The sequence below is a fragment of the Haliaeetus albicilla genome, chromosome 9 (genome assembly GCF_947461875.1).
Source record: "Haliaeetus albicilla chromosome 9, bHalAlb1.1, whole genome shotgun sequence".
NCBI lineage: Eukaryota > Metazoa > Chordata > Aves > Accipitriformes > Accipitridae > Haliaeetus > Haliaeetus albicilla.
The window spans coordinates 20,170,236-20,189,456 of NC_091491.1; the positions used below are offsets into that span (position 1 = coordinate 20,170,236).

Genomic DNA, 19,221 nt, shown 5'->3' on the forward strand with positions numbered 1-19,221 from the left:
ATAAAATACCATCGTACTTGCTGAAGTGAATAAAAACAGACATGAATGCATTAGAATTTGGATTTTAATGACTTAAATCTGTTGCTGAATTATTCTCTTCTAATAGTAGTTTGAATGCAAGGACAGCATTAAAACCAACTGGAGAAGCAAATAGGTACTTGGATGTGCAGCAGTGTATTAAATGGGAACTCAGCCCAGGAAAATACTGTGTCTCAGACTGGCAGGGCTGGCACTGAGAGGGAGCTCTGCTCTAGTAGATGTCCCCATGCTATTTCTTACCCTGCTTTTACTGGTGTTTAGGACACCACTGAGTCAGCTTATTTTTCTCTCCTGTTCTTAGTTCAGTCTTCTTGAAACCCAGTAGCAGTGTTAATGGTGAACATATTTCACTCGGCCTCCCTCCCGAGCTGCAGAGACTCTCCATGGCTCTGGCCCTGTGTGAATTCCACCACAGGCTCATGTGCTTGCTCAAACTGGAGAAATTACGATACAGTATTTGATACTTCTTCCTCCACGCATTTTTGCCCCCACCTCCAGCTGTCCAGGCAGTTTATGGCTGAACTGCAAGGCCCTTGGACCACAAACCTAGCTCGCCATGCAAAGCTGTCTAACCAGCCAGGAGAGTTTTCATCTTGCCCCATTGCTGAAAAATTTTGTAGCATTTGCACAAGAACAACACTTCTGTAGCTGTGGAGCACTGCCACACTACATGGTTGCAGCATAAGTCATTAGGAGTTCCTTCAGGGACTACTCAAGGCTTTTTGGAAGCATAAGCGAAATTGAATTTTGCCATCCTGGGGTGGAGCAGTCTGCTCTTGTATTAAGAAAGGAAGAAGTAGAGGAGAGCTTGGAGCTGGAAGGTGGAGACAGGGCAGAGCCCTGGGTGCTGCTTCTGCTGCTCCAAGGGAAAGTGAAGGGTTGGAGATATAACCTGCCATGGGCTTCCTTCCTCCTGGAGCCCTGCACCCTGATGCTGTTCTCCTCCTCATGACTGACTTCCAGATGTAGCTAGAAGTGGTTGCCCAGAGTCTCACCAAATCCAATTATCCAATGCTAAACCTGCCTTTAGGAACAGATTTCTTCTTAAAATATGATTTTGGAATTAATGGCATCATCTAAGCAATGTGTTTTCCTCCCTCATCTCCTCTGATCTGGTACTATTCTTTCCAGTTACGGCTTTTTGTACTGCAGTTTTCTGCTTAAGGCTTTAATAATATTCAGACTGAAAGTAATAGAGTCACCTTTCTCCAGTTCTCATATTTTTTCTAGTATGCCTCTAAAATCTGATGGGTTTTGAAGAAAGCCTGGTCTACTGCATGCCCAAAGAGCATTTGGATGTTCTTCCTTTAACCTCTTAATTCCCTCTTACATCATTACATTAGTTGAAGAAACCCCAGTGTGTTCCAGATGTTGAGTGACCAAATGGTGTCAAAGAGCTTGGATAAAGTACTTGGTGCTGGGGGGAGGTGGGGAAGGGGGAACTCAAAACTTTCCATCTTCAGAGAGAAACTGCCAGTCCCTGCCTTGCTGTTCACAGCTTTCTAATTTGAATCCAGAGTCGTGAAAATGTGGAAACTGTGAAAATATGAGCTGCGAACACTGGGAAGCTGTGAAGCAGGGGAATGGGTGGGGATTTACAATCTCCCTTGAATGCAAAGGTTATAGATTCCGGTTGAAAATTTAATTCTTGAGAAGTAAGTTTTTGTTACTACAACAGCAAGAGAAACAGCGGCCAAGGTTGCAGAATTGTCTCAGTTGTAAAAACCTTTCATTTATTTGCTCATAACTTTCTGGCATTTTTGTATTTGAGGCAGAAGTTTTTCAGACCTGGCCTCTGCCAAAAGGCAAATCTCGTTTGAGCAAAGCCGGTTGTCTTGTTTCTGAGCCTGGAAGTGAGAGGCAGTAATAGTAATAAAAAAACAGACTCCCATTTAATTTTTTTTTTCTTTTGAATACTTTTGCAGCGAGTGTGAAAGGCGATGTTTCATGTAGGAACAGCCTTGACCGAGGAGCTGTGCCTTTCACTGACCTAGGGAAAATTGAGTTTGATTTGTCTGAATTGCATTAGAAAATCACCTTCTGGGCTTTGCAGTGTTGTGAAGCCCTTAGCCAGCAGCAATGAGGAAGGACTCACCTGTTCAATGGCTCTTTGAGAAAACTTTTTGAAAGAGGGAAAACCGAGTCATGGATTTAGCAGGTGACTTGCAGGAAGCTATCTCTGGCTAGTACACCTCCATTGTAAAAATTTCTGAGGCTGGCAGAAGCTGAGAACATCCACAGTTTTTCAGCATTGGTCCAGAAAATACATAACTGCTTTCTTGTGTCTCAGAGTGAAAACAAATGCATCAATTCAGAGGGAAGCTGGCCCTCTGCAGAGCCACCTCAGCTGTTTGTGTACCTGCTCCAAGGGGTGGGAGCGCAGTGGTGACTTCTGGAGTCAGAAGGGCTTTATAGCTCCAGTGCTAGCTCCTCAGGAGCCCCTTCGCTCCATCTCTGCCATTCCCAGGGCTAATGAAGCCACATGCTACAGTGCATGAATGCAGACATAGGTTGAGCCTGTTGCTGCTGGCCTGGAGAACATGGTGTCAGCAGAGCTCAGGGGCCTTGCGGAAGTGTCCAGGATGTGAGATGAAGCTGCCTCCACGTGCTCGTGCCATGACTGAGCTAATGACTCTAATCATCCTTTGAGAGCCAGGGCAGACCCAGCAGTGGTGGACCAAGTGCAAGTTACTAAATCCAAAGGGACCCACTGGGTGGTTATTTCTAACCTCTTATAGAAATAGTGGGACAGTTGTATTATTAGAGGTTTCCAACCACCCAGGTTACCTAAGGGTCCCCCACTCACCATGGCTACAGATAATGGGGTGCTTCCCCTAGAATAAATAATTGCTTCTACCTGACATCAAGAAGAACAGATGCCTGGACTGTGGTTCAGCAAGTTGTTTTACCCTGAGGCCCTGCCTGTGTAAATACATTAAAAGGTTGAATATTAGTAGGCAGGGACTGTTAAGGAGAAGATACAGTGTTAATTGGAGATACTTGTGCTAAGTGTACAAGTGGTGCAGGCTGAGATCCTGCCGAGGACCAGGGCAGTTAGCACAAGCTTCTGTGCATCCCTTTTGATAAACCCCACTTCTTAGTGCCTTCTAATGCTGCAAAATGGGCATTTAAATTCCCTGCCAGGTCAGCCATTCATCACAAACACATTTAGACTTAATTGCTAATTAATTTTCCCTAGATAATATAGATATCTTTTTTTTTTTTTTTCTCAGTGTGTGAAATCTGGAAGAACTTTCTGAGAACCAGTCACAAATGAATTGACTGTAATTGGTGTTCTCTCACTTAGGTGAGGAGTAACAGTTCATCAACTCTTAATTAGTTTGGACTTTCTTGAGAACAGTTTCCAATTTTTTGACAGGAAGATATGCATCTTGTTTCTCCTGTAGCAATACAAAGAAAGTAATTTTTACCTTGAACTTAAATATTGGGCTGCATTTGTTGGTGTTTTCTTCCTCTGGATGGTGAGTGCCAAGCTGCATGTCGTACCTGAATTGCTGAGCAATTTATTCAGTTAGTGTCGCTTGTCACAGAGAAAAGAACACTGATTATACAAGAAAGAGAATTTGAGCTCAGTTTAATTAAATTGTGAATGGGTAACCAGCAGTGCTTGGAGTGATACATTAAGCTATGAAGCAGCTTTTAGATATCAGCATAAGAGAAACTTTGTATTTTGTGTCTGTTGTGGGTGAATGCTATTTCTGTTCATTGTACAGGTAGGAAGGCTGTGGCAACAGAAAAATGAAGCCACCTCAGATTAGTCAGACGCAAAAAGTGTCCTGCCAGGACAAATAGTCTGCCTGGCAGTTATCTGCTTGGCTTCTGAGCCCAGGAGTGAGTCCCTTCAGGAGGTGCTGCAGGGGAGAGTGACTATACAACAAGAAATGGTGATGCTGCAGCAGGATCAGCTCGGACTCAGCTCACAGCAAGCAGTGCCAGAGCAGGTGGGCTGGCAGCTCAGGGCTGCGGCAGCCCTGACGTGGGCTTGCCCCGCTGTGATCTTCGTAGCCCAGGCTCGCGTGTGACGCTAGGGCCGGAGAGAAATGCTGGATGAGAAACTCCCAAATAGTAAATCACCCTCTTGCAGCTTCTCACTCGTTGGTGGAGTAGCCAAAATTTCCTGTAAGTGGGCGCACACAACTGCTCTGCTGGGGACAGAGCCATGGCTGTGAGAGGGGATACCTGAGCGCTTTGCAGAAGCAGAGCAGTCTGTGTAGAGGCCAATGAATCAGGGTTACCAGGATGGGTGCTATGTATGTGCCAGTAACACTGCCAAGTTTTAATTACATATAGTACAATTATTCAGTGCAGATGAGGCCTTTTGGTAAAAGGAAAGCTCTCACCTGTGTTGGCACCCTGCAGTTCACAGTGATAATTTTGTCAGTAGGAAAAATTGCCATGTGCGGCTGACTTTGGGACTAGCGATGGCTGAACTGTTTGAGTGGGGGGAAATACAGACCCAAAGGATTCCCTTGGGCTGGGATGAGAGGCCCCGGGCTTTGCAGAAAGCTTGTCCTACCTTGGGAGAGAGCTCCTTTCTGGCAGTTGGGGCAGGGGAGTAGGAGTTGGGACCCTGGGAGAGGGCAGGGGTCAAATCGCCCTTTGTCTTGAGATTCCACAGGAGAGGCTTTGATAAGCTGTGTTAGGAGAGGCTTTGATAAGCTGTGTTAGGACAGCACGTGCTGCAGGCATCCCTTCTTATTAAACGGAGGTCCTTTAGTAAGGTACTTGTTGATGGGATCAGCTTTTGACTTTTTTGTATTAGGAACCCCCCATTACAAGGTAATTTTATAGGTGGTTTGGGTGCCCTGACAGCCCGCTGGCAGCACACTTATACCTACTGGTGTCTGTAGGAAGAAATCCAGTTTTAATAGGAAAGATGGAGAAACACATGCAGATCAGTCATTTGAGAGACGGAGGGATCCCAGTACAAACTGCCACCCAGGTCAGGTTGAGTAAGAATACATTTCTTCCAAAAGTGCACTTGAAAAACCACAGTTTTTATTCAACATTTTAGATAACATGTTTTCATTTTCTGAAACTGTTGCAAATATTTTGATAAAGAAATTAAAATCTAATTATATAAAAGAGTTTGGTTTGATTAAGAAGTAGAAAATTATGAAGCATGGGTATGGGAGTGTTAAGTTTGAAATGTAGCCATAGGAACTTAGGAACTTAAGAAAATGTATAATGTGTAACTATAAGAATTCAAGTATTGTTTAAAATCATTTAACCACAGAAGCTTTGACAAAGATTGGTAGCCTTGTAGTGTTTGTTTTAGAAACTGAGGAAACCGTTATGGACACCAGTTTGCTGCTTGGAAACACCTGAGAGGTCAAGAAGCAGACGAGTGAGGAACACTATGAAAGACCACCAGAGGACTCCTGAAGACCACCAGAGACCTTCACTGCGCCTGCGTAAAGGACATTTACATATGCTAATGATTTCCCAGAAATCTAATGAATATGTATAACCTTTCTTGGAAATCTAATGAATATGCATGAATAAGTTTTAATATAAGGTGTATTGTTTTGGTGTTCAGGTGTGCGTGGTTCGTGAGAGGACTCACCTGCGCACCCGGCCGTCAATAAAGAAGTGTCTGCTTATCTACACTAAATTGGTGTTGATAAGTTCTTTATTCCGAGTTTTTCGGCAACAAAACCAGGACATGCATAAGTGATTAAACCAAACTTCTGCTAAGACCTAGTTTGCTTATGATCTTTTAAAAGCAATTAAATCAAATTTTAAACTATTAAGCAGTACATGATTGTGGCTGGAGGAAGCCAGGCTATTAATGCTGGGTATCGGTTTGTTAAAATACAAGAAGTTTCAATATTAGCAGCCTGTGGCGCAGATGCAGAGAGTGTTTTCACTTGCTCAGTCTGCTTGCTGAGTTTTAGCTTTGTTCAAATCTGAGAAGCCAATGAGAGATTGGTAATGCAGGAAGGCTTGAATGGCCTTTCCAGTCTGTGAATATAAACAAGACACATGGAAATGAGCTTAACTAGTTCTAAAATTTCAGAGCTCTTTAATTGTAGTCAGTGCTGTTCCCTCAAAAAATACTTTGTTTAATAAAGCTTTGTACATGCAATATGCATTTTTCAGAAGTTTTTCTTTCTTTTCTTATATGCCTAGCACAGTGAAGTTAATTTATATACCTAAATACATGCTTTTTTATTTTAATTGAATAACGGTTTCCCTCCAACTAGAGCTTATCACACATCACCAAAAAAAAAAAAATAGTAATTTAGATTTAAAGAATAGTATAATCAGGTTTGCTTCAAAAAGGCCCTAAAAAGTACATATGTAATTGAAATGAAGATGATTATTTAAATCATTTTCCTCTCACTGACTTAAATGATGATAAAAGTTGCTTATGTAAATCAGTAAATTGAATCAGGCAGGTCCTGCTATGAGTTCCCCACTGTGCAGTCTCAGAGAGCCTGAAGGTAGCTGTCAGTCAAGAGGATGGAAGTACCTAAAGATGTTGGTAAGGGAGGAGCTGAATCTGTCATCTTTACCTTGCTGTATGTAGCAAGAGAGTTGCATTTCTGTCACTTCTACGACCACTGAACCTAGGGTGTAAAACCATTTAGTTGTTTATACCTAAACAAAAGCAGGATGCAAATCCAAATGAGCAAACGGGAAGAGAACCTCGAACATGATAATGTTGGCCTCAGTTCAAAACACTTGAGTACAGCCCTGTCTTTAAAAACATAATAAGACGTGCCTGTTCCTGTCACAGCTTGGGACTCTGGCACACACTTTACAGGCTGTGCCTCAGAGCCAGGCCGGCTGTGATGACTAGGCTTGATGGGGGCATCTCTGTGAAGGAATGGCACCATCGCTGGTGTAGCCCTGCTCCATCTCACCAGGGCTTTGGAAATAACGCATTGGAAAATAAGCAGTGAGGCAGGAAAGAAAGGCGACTCGGACAAGTTGCAGTGATCTCTCCAAAGGCAGCTTCAAATTGTGCATTGGATCATGGTGGTTTTGGGTCAGTAGGTCCGACAGCTAGTCAGAGTAAAGCCACGTCCTCTTCAGGTAAATGTGCTGTCCCAAAGAAGAGCTTGTGCCTGCAGGGATCTTGTCTTAGACTGCTGTGCTTTGTGCTTCAGACACGTATGTTGTACTAGAGTCCTGCTGGCTTCCCTAAATTATCAGTGCCTCAGCCAGGAATGGCAGCCTTCCAAGAAAAAAGGAAAATGGTGGGGGCACGCAGTTCTGTTTTAAAATTAAAGTTGCAGTCTTCTCCAGAAGAGCCATCACTTTTGTGTGATGGTAAGAGCAGGCAATGCTGGAGGAATAACAACCTTTCACGTGATGAAATGGAAGACTTCAGGTTATCTTCTAGATTAAATCTTTATCTTGCTTCATTCTGGTATGGATGCTAATATTGATACACTAGTCTGACTCCAACAGCAGTCATTACAGGATAGGCCTCCATTGCCTGAGCAGCATCCAAGCAGCCTTGTGTGTTTACGTTTTCTAGTGATGTTTAACAAGTGTCAACTTCTGTGCCAGAAGCAGCTGGTTCTTGATTCAGGGTTGAGTTTCTCGTAAGGTGTTGGCTGACAACTGTGGCGAGTTACAGTATATGTAAGCAATGCCAGTTGATGCATTCTGAAAAGAAAACCTATGACCAACACTATGGTGCCTTAACACGCTCCGAGAAGAGCCTCAATTTTGGTTCTAGGTGAGGCCACCAGAAAAGGCAGAGAGGCCCAGACCATGGTTCTCTGGCACTGGCGCTGGGGGGTTCCTCCTTCAATCTTCTCAGCTAAGGCTCAGGGTTGAGAGTACGGGTAAGGTTTGTTGGAGGAAAAGCTCTGTTAGGGCCCTTCTCTTTTCTCAGGGCATTTGGTTCTGCTGCCAAACAGCCCAGCCCATTAGCTTCCTGCTTGTCCAACTGATGCATCACCGTCTCCTTTTTCTTCTTTCTTCAGGTTATTTCCAGGATTTGTTGAACAAGTCAGAAAAGGCCCTTTATGATGCTTTTCCAAGCATGTATGGAGAATTGTATACTCAAAACATGAAGATCTTCAAGGACTTGTACAGCGAGCTACGCCGCTATTACCGGGGCTCCAACATCAACTTGGAAGAGGCCCTCAATGAGTTCTGGACACGCTTGCTGGAGCGGCTCTTCAAGCTGATGAATCCCCAGTACCATATCACAGATGAGTACCTGGACTGCATGGTGAAACATGCGGAGCAGCACAAACCCTTCGGGGAAGTTCCCAGGGACCTGAAGGTGAAGGCAACCCGAGCCTTCATTGCAGCGCGCTCCTATGCACAGGGCTTTCTTGTGGGCAGCGATGTGGTCAAAAAGGTGTCTCAGGTATGTTGGGGTTCTTCCTTCTCCTCTATCCACACATTGGCAGGAGCCAGTCAACTACTACTGTTGGGGAGAGGGGGGCGTTATTTCCCCTTATGTTTTCATTACAAAGCAAGCAGGTTTTTTTCACTTCTATAAAACAAGCTGCTTGAGGGTCACCCATCAGTGGAAGGGAGCAACAAGCCTGGACTTTTACAGGCACTGATAGCACAGAAGAAGTGAGGTATAATTCACCACAAATCAGTCTTTACCTCATTGTAACCTATGCAGCAGAGTGCCAAGGAGATGTCAGTCATCCAGGCTGTAAAAGCCATTCTGTTGCTTGCCTCGATTCCCCGCACTTCCTCGACAGGGAAATGGCATGCCTCTAAATCATGCTGCCTTATTTTCCTCCTTGATGGCGATATGACGTAGGGTGTGCAGAGCTGAGTTGCCACGAGTGTGCTGGGAATACGTGCAGAGAGATGCATTTCAGCGGTCGGTGATGGGATTGCTGTGTCTGTTTATGTAGCCGTGTATATTTGTACAGCTTCTGTGTACAGAGAGGGTGAGTTTTTAAAGTTCATTGGGATCTTCAGGGATGAAAGGTGCTATATAAATGTAAATTAACATGACTGAATCCAGGGTTTCAGAAGGAAGGAAATTGTCTGTATTCTTTACTGCAGAAGCAGCCTTTCAGAGCCAGAAGAAGGTGAGTGTCCTGAAAAAAGATATTTGGGCTTTTCACACAGGTAGTGAGGAGAAAATCCATACTAAAAAAATGACTTGCATACTGCATGTGGAGATGGCAATCAGCACGTGTGAGAATCAGGGTGTGATTAAACTGTGAATGTAAAAATATAGAATTGCAATTAATTTCCTCACAAGGTAATGCATGGTAATGCATAGCAGAGGACGGTACTATTCGATGCAGCAAATCCAGACTTTGATCTCAGGAAGAAACATTAATGTGGTAACAGTGACAAATGCTTTAATTTATCAATGTGGGACTATAAAACTGTTCAGCTACCCAAAAGCCTTTGTACATCTCATTAACATGACACTCTCCTGACACTTAAGACAGATAAAAGAGGAGAATGATGTAATTTCAGGGGGAACCAAAGTAAAATATTTTTCATAAATCCTTGAATGGCAGAGATTTCCAGCTCAATGTGCATGATTCTGGCTGTAGCCGAGTTTGGTGGGTAAAGCAGGCTGGCAGGGCAACTGCAGACATGGTATCAGCAGAATGGAAGGACCTGAGATAACGACATTCAGCATATTTTTCCCCCATCTTCATGTAGGCTTCTGACCCACTGGATTTTGATTCTGGTCCACAGTTTCTGAATTCTCTTGGCATCGCTTATCAAACGGAATGTGGCATACATGACCTGTCACAGATCCTCCTCTTCCCTCTGCCTTCCCCCAACCTGTTCCTCCAGCATGGAGGGTCTTCCAGAAGGGTCCCAACCATTCCTCTCTCTCACAAGAGCCCTCCTTGGGGTTGCAGTTAACCCGGCATGTTGCTGTTGTAGCACAATCTGCGTGAACTGAGTCAGGAAACCTCAGCAAAGCCTCCCTGACAGCTGATTTTGTAACAAAGGCCCAAACTGGTCCATTTCCCCTGTCTTCAGGAATGGGTTTAGTGCTTTAGGTAAGAGGGGGTGAGAATGCTGAGGTGGGAAATCCATTTTACAGATGCCCTCAGCTATGTCTAAAATAAAAGGCCTGGTTTACCTACTTTACCTGATGTGCATTTACACTAGTGCCAAATGGATGTGAAGTGCTGAACTCGGTCTGCAACTGGTGCTTTCGTTTTAGTTGTTTTTCATGTTGCTTTATACTTATGACATTAGGAGAAAGTATATAAGACTTTTAAGATCAGAGACTGGGATTTGACTTTTTCTGTCAGCTGGTAGCAGCTGTCTTTTTAAAAAAGTAACTCTTTGAGCTGAAATTTTGTACAGAGTAGCAGTGAGTGTTTTGGTCAGGAAGTCTAAGAAAGCCTGTTTAAATGGACACTTAGAAATAAATTACCTAGCTTTGGGCTTCTGAAAAATTAGATTACTTCGGTTTTATTTATTTTCAAATCCCAGAAAAGCTACTGCTTTCTATTAAAACCCTCCTGGTTTTGGCTTCTCAGACACTTCCAGTTCAGTGTTTGTCACCTGTATCCTATCGCTGTTTCAGGTCCTTGTGCCGAGTCTGCATTACTGGGCATTCTAGAGAAAGACTGGTGCTGTTTGCTAGATTTTCTGGCTGTCTTAAAATGGGGAAGGGCCTGCCCTGACTGAGCTACAGGTGGGGACTTTGTGAGATTTCTTTCATTCCTGCTGCCATTCCACTGTGCCCAGGGGGACCTTTCTTCCCCAGCTTCCAGCTGCCCGATCTCATAGGAAGCCATCGCTTTGGGCAGCCCTTGGCTGGTGTCTGGTGGGCGCGCAGGGCTAGGAACAGGAGCGGTGTGCCAGGAGCAGGCGTTCTGCATATCCTACTGGCAATAAATAGTTTGAGGGCAGCCGGGGAGAAAATGGCAAAACCATTTTTCATCTTTACTGCCGTCCTAGCTTGTAAGGCAAAGTCACCCTGACAGACTGCAGGCTCTGACACCAAGATCTAAAGCTTTTAATGCTGCAGTCCCTGCCACCACGCTGACAGCAGTGGAAGCGCTGCCATCTGCACGGCGGCTGTGGGAGGTGGCCTGGGGCACACGCGTGGCTGGTGCGGCTCCTCGCAGCCCAGGTGGAGCGGCAGGCCTGGGGATGGATGTGCGGGTCGGTGCCCTGCCCCGGTACAGGGTTACGGGCTACTGATGTGCCACACGTGGGTGGGGGTGTTGGGGCAGCATCTCTGTGTTCACATTCAGGTTGTATGTTTCTGTACCTATTCTTTCAGCACAAATTGCAGGTTTTCATTTAAGTTGCACAATGCCAAGTGCGTTTTTCATTGTCTGCCTGAAGTAGCAGCTACCAAAATGGCAGCAGCCACAAAAGCCTTAGTGAAGGGCACACAGAGAAGGGGCTCCCCCAGAGATGCACACCTCGTGCTGCATGCCAGGGCAAGAGAAAAAAAAAATCCCAGTTTTGTTTAGGATCCTTTTCTTTGGTTGCAAGATTGGCACCTGCCCAAAAATAGTGTTTGCTGCAACGATGAGCTTCATGTGAACAGGTGAAGGCCTTGCGCTGGGAGGCTTGCTGCCTGCCAGCTGCTGCTCAGAGATCCACACTTGGTGTGAGCAATTGCCAGCTTCGGCAACAAGAGCGAGAATGTGCTTCTGTGAAGTACGTGGTGTAGGTGAATTGAAGTACGGGGAGGGGGGGAGCAAAACTATGATAGTAAAAATGGCAAGGGCTGAGAGATAACCCCTTATAAAACAAAAGGAAAAAGTCCTCAGAGAGGTGCAGCATGATAAACAGGAATATCTTGGCTGGTTTTGTTATCTATTACTCACATTACAATACTGCTGAGGCATCTAAGTCTTAGGTCAGAACTATTGCACAAAGTGCTGTGGGGTCAGGTAGCAGAGGTGATCCTGTCCACACCAGGGCACCCAGACAGGACAGTGAAATCATGCACGGGTCCTTGCTGGCCTCGTGCATCTCAGCGCCATGCCCATGCTGCACCAATGGGCAGGGAGCAGAGCTGCCCCATGCACGTCAAAAAATGTCCAGAGTCCTCAAATTCCCCTCGGAGGCCTGACAACCTGCGAATCTCAGATGAAAGCACAGAAAAAGTAAATAAATAATGTTCCATTTCCAAAGGCAGGGAGAGGAGGTGTTTTAAAATGAATTTTGCTCATCAGTCAGGACAATCTTTCCTTTGCTGGATCTTAGTTGCTTCTTGCTCCTGAATTCTAAGTTTCCCCATGGTAGTGGGGATTGATGTGATGCAACACCAGCTACATAAGCAAGAAACACTTACTGAAATAATCAATTTGAATAGTTCTTTGCATTTCCTTTTCTCAGTAGATGTTCTTAAGGCTGATTCTCATTTGAGTTTGAAATTAAATATGATTAATTTCTTTACTAATTATAGGCTTTTTCACTAAATCCTGTATTTCATTTCGCTGATGAAGGTCGTCTATCACTACATTTTTATTGAAGCAATACTGTGTCTCACAATACATTTCAGCCTTATTTTTTAAACTTTTATGTTAGTATAAGGTAAATGGCAGCTTTCCTATTTACCATATGAGTAGTTTTTAAACACATGGTGGGTCAAGCTGCATTTGGATGGGAACTGAATTCCAATTAAAAAGGCCCAAAAATAGAATTTTTATAAATGTTTTAAATAGTTAATTGAATGTGCTGGACACATATGGAAAATAATGTTTATCTAAACATGCTTTACATTTCCAACAAGTCAATAATATAACAAAGACAGTATGGTCATTCCTGGTCCTCACGTCCTTTAAGATTGTGGCCATTTCTCATAACCCACTTTTTTCTGTAGCCTGGAAAGACATAGTTGAGTTCTGTCTGTCTGCTTCCAGTTGCTTTTTGGGTGAAGTAGTGTCATGGTTTAACCCCAGCTGGCAATTAAGCACCACATAGCCAGTTGCTCGCTCCTCCCCCACCCAATGGGATGGGGGAGAGAATCAGAAAAAAAAGTAAAACTCATGGGTTGAGATAAATACAGTTTAATAGGACAGAAAGGAAGAAAATAATGATAATAATAATAAAATGACAATAATAATAATAAAAGAATTAGAATATACAAAACAAGTGATGCACAATGCAATTGCTCACCACTCACTGACCGATGCCCAGTTAGTTCCCAAGCAGCAATCTACACCGCCACCCCCGGGCCAGCTCCCCTCAGTTTATATACTGGGCATGACATCACATGGTATGGAATACCCCTTTGGCCAGTTTGGGTCAGCTGTCCCGGCTGTGTCCCCTCCCAACTCCTTGTGCCCCTCCAGCCTTCTCGCTGGCTGGGCACGAGAAGCTGAAAAATCCTTGACTTAGTCTAAACATGACTTAGCAACAACTGAAAACATCAGTGTGTTATCCACATTATTCTCATACTAAATCCAAAACATAACACTATACTAGCTACTAGGAAGAAAATTAACTCTATCCCAACTAAGAAAATCACTTTTCCAGCCAAGGTGTGGTAGACACTGGTGTCAGTAAAAGGGCCTTTGGAGCACATTGAGAGCGGTAATGCACTTTGTACAGGCACTGGTACTCAGCAGTGCCGTAGGCCCCTGGACTACCCTGCCGGAGAGCTGTCAGCGAGTAAGTGAGAAAGCAGCACATGTGTTACCTGCACTGCACCACATGGTGACAGCACTCACGGGGCTGAGACAGGCTAAGAACTGCAGAGGCAGGGGAAAATACCAAGTGAGCATCATTGGTCCATGGCAGAGGTGATAAAACCGGCGACTGGGTGGAAGAAGGCGGCCATAAGCAGCTGCAAGAGCCTAAAGGGTGGCTGATGGGGAGCCAATGTGCAGAGAAGTGAAGCATGAGGATCCTGACCCAACAGCGTCCAGGAATCAGACAAGGACCTGAGAGCCACACCAGGAGACACGTAAGTTCTCTGCAGATAACACTTCATTGTAGCTTTCCATACGAGTATCTGGTGCTGAGTTCCTCTGACCTGAACTGGTCTGGTGCTCTGGTGAACCTGCTGATCACAGCCAGCTGCTTTGTGCTTGGTGACACGGTTTGTCCCTCACTGGGCTGATGGGAGGTATAGCTACCGTTGTCTGGTGACCATAGCACCAAGCTGTGGATGGGAAGCCTCACACTGGAGAGATGCTATGAGCTGAGCTCCCTCCAGGCTTAATTTTGACTGCTCATGGTTAATGCCAGTAGTGATTGCCTTGACATAGACAATAGGAGTGTGTGGACAACACTTGAGGATGATGCAAAGTGAGGTGCTTTCTGTACAGTGGTGAAAGTATCACAACCCAAGAGCTGGATGACTTAGAAAACTAAAGTACTAATGAGGACCATGACATGAAAATGATGGTGGGTGGGGATCAATGAGCTTGATGTACTAATAGGTCAGTAACTACTTATAGGCATCCACCAAGAAGCAGCCACAAGAAAGGCAAAAGCAGTCCCTGGAAACTCAGGAGAAGTATTTAAGCTAAGCTCTATACTGACTATACACTGGCAAGGAATTAATCGCATAGGCTGATTTGCAATGCACAGACAGACAATGCAGAAATACTCCTGAAGCTGCTCTAGACGACCTGGAAAGTGGGAAGGGGAGATGTGTTTGCCCAAGACAGCAATTCAAGGTACTAACAGCAGGACCTTTGAGCTTGTTGATCAACTTGTTTGACCTCTTCTTGTAAATGGGTTGCAATGGACAGCCAAGGAGGAGCCCCTGGCCAGCAGGCACATGCGACCACAGAGCAGTTACAAAGTCAGCAGGTCACAGGGTCACAGTGTCACATTTTCTCAGAATTACTGGCTGATGAGAACTATGGAAGATGAGAGAATTACCATGATTCAGAGTGAAACCCATTATAATAATCAGAAAACTGTCTGCAAACCACAGCCCTCACCTCTCCAACAGCTCTGTGAATGGGACTGGGGGCCTGCCAGGGCTGCTCTGTCCTGGGGCTCAGTGGCATGACAGCAGGTGGAAGTCCCCGCTCCAGCCCCAGCAGGAGTGGCAGTCTAGAAGGCAGAGAGAAGACCTCAGGATCCTCCAGGGCAACGGGTCCCCTCCAACCAATGTGCACAGCCTGTTGGGTGAGGAAGGTCAATGGGCATTGCCCAGGGAGACATCAGGCACTGGAAAGTAAATCAAAGGAAAAACCCAAAGCCATTCCATTGCCGGAGGAACTGCTGCAGGGCCACATGGCAGATGAGTATTTCACCTCACTGCAGGGCTATTGCAGGCTCCTTAGTCAACAGGGGGTGGTACGAGCCACACCAGTGGTGACAGAGGAAGCTCAACCCCGGGCAAATGCACTGAGGAGAGGCGGGGGTGCTTCCTCCACCAGCGTTGCTGCCATCACAGCCACTGGCAAATGGTCCTTGCAGGACACCTCACTGGTTGAGTGCCAGGGGCACTGCTAGGAGGGCTCATTGTGCCTGCACATCGCACCGCAGCCGGAACGTTCACTCTCTCCAAGGACAGCGAGCAGGTAATTCCTCTTGGCTATTTGCTGACCTGGTTGCTTGAGCTCTGCAAGGCACTGCCTTTCCCCAGCCATGGTGGAACACCAAAATGGTGGTGGAGAAACGAGAGAGGGCTGGAGCCTGTGTATTTTCAAAGACTCATTTTGATACTGGTCACGTTAGACACATTTTAGATGCTTAAGGGTTGTCTCAGCCTTTGCTAGATCTCTCTGTTGTCTGTTATGATTTACCCTTATATCTTCTGGGCTCATAACTCATTCCTTGTGTCCAAAGCACAGACCTGCTGCAGGTATCGGCTGTAGCATATTCCCTCACCTCCAAAGAGGTGTCCTGGCATGATTCCTCAGCAGCATGATTTTCAAAGCTAGCCAAGAGCTGCAGATACATACAGATGCTGCAGCACTGTGCTATGGTTTGCTTGCTCGGGATGCTTTTAAGCCCCAGGAACCTGCTGCCGTGGAGCCATGATCCCCTTGCAGGGAAAATCCAAAGACATCTCAGACTTCCCAGGTCTTTTCTGTCCATGAACAGTTGCACCTGGAATACACTCCTGCATTAACTCCTCCAAAGCAGGAGGGAAAACAGCAATATTGCCCTTAGACCCAAGGTGATAAAACCACCCACTAGACCAGATACAGCTCATCTCTCTATTTCATGTGGCTGCTGACCACATTTCTTGCCATGGCATTGGGGTTTTTTTGTCTTGGAATTGTGGCAGATTGCTCTAACACTTCTGAGACAAAGACCAACTTTCACAATCCTTGAAAGACAGCATGCGGACCCCAGTACTCTGATTCTTGCTGCATACCACTAAATGCTACCACTGAGTACAGGATTCAATGGCAGCTAAAAATAATGAGAGATGTACTAATAATTGCTCTTACCACTAATGAGAAGTGATGCAGAGACAACTCAGGACTTAGGGAGAGGACAGCTGTCCTTTTGCTGCACATCTGGAGCATTTTGAGCTGCGGGGATGCTGGCTGGCTTCTTCTCAGCACCACTATAAGGGAAGGGGTGAGAGCTGGGTTTAGGCATCCTCTTTCCATTATCAGATAATTTTAATAGCTCACATAACTCCTAGCTGCAGGATACCTGCTGCTGCCTGCGCTGAGTCTGGCCCAAAAAAGAGGCCCAAGCATTTTCCCTTGCTGCCCTCCACAAGCAGTCTTCCCCGCATGGGACCCAGTGAGAACCTGCGCTTTTCTCTCTTCCACAACTGATCAGGCTCATGCCCCACTCCCTCCCCTTCCCACCAGGTACCCTACAGCCAGCTCTGCTCTGCAGAGTCATCTACACAGTCTGGTTTTCACTGTTGGTAAAGCCCTGAACTATCTGAATTAATCACCAATTCAGTCAAGAGTCTAGCTTCTAAAAGGTTTAATCTGCTTTTGCAGGAGCTGTGCCTCTTAATATCCCCAAAATGAACCTCAGCAGCTGCAGTATCACAGCCTATGAAAGCTTTCCACTTGTCCAGCTGTGTGTTTACATCCCGGTTTTGCTTTTGGGCATTTTGCTGAACGTGTTGGCGCTGTGGGTGTTCTGCTGCAAACTTGGCAAATGGACAGAAACCAGAGTATACATGGTCAACTTGGCTGTGGCTGACTGCTTGCTGCTCTTTACTTTGCCTTTTAAAACTTTATCCCAGTTCCGTCAGCTGAAGGTAGGTAGATGGTGCCTGGCTCTGGAAGGTGGCTATTTCATAAACCGCTTAATGAGCATCTGTATCATCACTGTTGTGGCAGCTGATAGGTACCTTGCAATCAAGTACCCTTTGAAAGCCAAGGTGCTGCGGTCACCGCAGAAGGCAGCTTTTGCCTCTGGATTTCTTTGGATAGTCATTATCTGTGTGATGTCCCTCATTAAAAAGTTAGAGGATCGAGGACAAGATGAACTTTGCTTTGAAAAATCTTCCGTTAAGCCCTCAGTGATCACACTGTGTGCTATTATTGTAGGGTTTTTCATACCATTGATCATCTTGAGTTATTGCTCCATACAAGTCATTGCAGAACTCACGAGAAAGAAGAATGAAAACTGTCACAAGGAAAAGTTAATCAGGAAGGCCGTCTACATCGTGTCTGCAAACATGACTGTGTTCATCATATGCTTTTTACCTCTTCATGTCGGGCATCTCCTTCGCTTTATAATGGACTCCATCAGCTCCAACTGCTCTGCAATACAGAGGGTTAATAATTTTGTTCACCTCGCCTCAGTCCTCGCAAACACAAACTGCTGCCTGGATGCTATTTGTTACTACTTTGTCAACAAGGAATTTAAGGAAGCATCTCCCAAGCTAGCAAAGTCCAAATCTGAAGCCAGTGAAGAAGCTGAAATTCAGCTCCCACACGTAACACATTAGTGCAAAACACATGCAGCACACATTTTATGCTTGCTACATTCAAGTTCAACTGGGACTCAATAGCAGGCTTGCGCACTTTTTTTTTCTGTGAGTGGGATGGAGGGACTTTCTGCTAATGGGAAGGATTCAGACATGTGAATATTAGCCCCTATTCAGACAACCACAGCAGTCCAGATCCTGATGTAATGACAGGTTGCCACTGATAATTTTCTGCCGTATGCAAATTTGAGTAAAATGATAGTTTTCCCCTGCAAAAACCGTCTTTAATTTTCCCAGAAAATGCAAAACAAGTACAGCCAGTGGTAAAGGGTCTGGGGGTTTTTTTGTCCCTTGCCCCCACCTTGGATCAGTTTTTATGCAGCTGTAGCTGTGACAAAGAAATGGAGGTTATTCCGAACATCAAAAAAGAAAAAAGTCGAAGTGAAACCACTGCAGAAAAAGAAAGGAGGATGTTTTTGTAAGTCACAAACATCTTGTTTTCAGTTGGTAATGCACGATCACAGTAGCAGAGGCAGAGTTAGCCTGCTTTAGACAACTTTACAGCACTATTCATACTACACAACAGCTGCAAAATGGTTATCAGTTGCAACACAAGGTCAGAGGAAATTGCAATTACTTATACTGGGGAAAAAAATTTACATCAAAAGTGTTTGAGTCAAATGGCATTAAAACTACTACCCAAAGAGTTGGGGTGGGGCAATGGGAATAAGGGGTCTGTATTAAGGGTCTATTCAACCTTATAATGTAAAGGACTGTCTAAAGAAAGTGGCAGCAAGCTGTTCCAAAGAAACTAACATAAATAAAGTCACATTACTGGCACAGAGCTCAGTCTCTTAATGAGTTAAATGGAAAAGGTGGGAGATCGGGCAGTACAGGACCTGCTCTGCTGTCTGTCCCCAAGAGGGACAGCTCATCTCCCCGCTGAGTAATTGAGGGGCAGGAGATGTGATCCACAACAGAGACTGGGATTTTCAAAGGCAGAGTGGTGCATGCCACCCTGTGATGCACTTACCCACAAACAGCTAAGTAGGTAAAACCACTAACTAGCCCCAGGCCACATGCCCTTGGATGGGATGTACCAGGCATACACCTCCACTCACACTTCCCAACCCCAGGCTGAGCTTCCATCCGCTTGCACTTGCTGGGCCAAACCCTGCTGCCACCTAAGCAGCCTTACAGCCCCCATGTCCAGCTCGGCCTTTGCATCTCCTCCTACTCAAGGAAAATGCCAAAAGGAAGAAACCCCTCAAGAAAAGACCCTGCTGCAGACAACTGTTGAGCAGAGCTCTCCATCCACCAGGGCAGTGGCTGCGCTGCTGCCCAGCAAAGCCCATGCCACCTGCACAGGACAGCAGCAAAGCCCTGACAGCTTCCCGAGGGGA

At 45.4% G+C, this 19,221-nt stretch overlaps 2 protein-coding genes across 3 annotated transcripts; both read left to right on the forward strand.

The window, feature by feature from the left end:
• The first annotated feature begins 7,291 nt into the window (after nucleotides 1-7,291).
• On the forward strand, nucleotides 7,292-11,989 carry LOC138686827 (glypican-1-like). Of its 2 annotated transcripts, none has more exons than XM_069792022.1 (2): nucleotides 7,292-8,395; nucleotides 10,562-11,989. In XM_069792022.1, the coding sequence occupies exons 1-2, from the start codon at nucleotides 7,970-7,972 to the stop codon at nucleotides 10,595-10,597; spliced, it is 462 nt and encodes a 153-aa protein (XP_069648123.1). In that variant the 5' UTR covers nucleotides 7,292-7,969; the 3' UTR covers nucleotides 10,598-11,989. The 2 variants fall into 2 exon arrangements, with proteins under 2 accessions (XP_069648123.1, XP_069648124.1); XM_069792023.1 differs by lacking the exon at nucleotides 10,562-11,989 and adding an exon at nucleotides 9,072-10,227 and having other exon boundaries at nucleotides 7,296-8,399.
• Nucleotides 11,990-14,598: 2,609 nt separating this feature from the next.
• On the forward strand, nucleotides 14,599-18,690 carry LOC104326043 (G-protein coupled receptor 35). The gene has a single exon (XM_069792024.1). The coding sequence runs from the start codon at nucleotides 16,904-16,906 to the stop codon at nucleotides 17,837-17,839; it is 936 nt and encodes a 311-aa protein (XP_069648125.1). The 5' UTR covers nucleotides 14,599-16,903; the 3' UTR covers nucleotides 17,840-18,690.
• Nucleotides 18,691-19,221: the final 531 nt, after the last annotated feature.

What these genes read in the sequence shown, in the direction of transcription:
- LOC104326043 (XM_069792024.1), top strand. Translation starts at nt 16,904, where the DNA reads ATGAACCTCAGCAGCTGCAGTATCACAGCCTATGAAAGCTTTCCACTT.
- LOC138686827 (XM_069792022.1), top strand. Translation starts at nt 7,970, where the DNA reads ATGCATCACCGTCTCCTTTTTCTTCTTTCTTCAGGTTATTTCCAGGAT. An exon ending in TGGTCAAAAAGGTGTCTCAG is followed by an intron (nt 8,396 to 10,561) that starts GTATGTTGGGGT and finishes TCGCTGTTTCAG; the next exon opens with GTCCTTGTGCCGAGTCTGCA.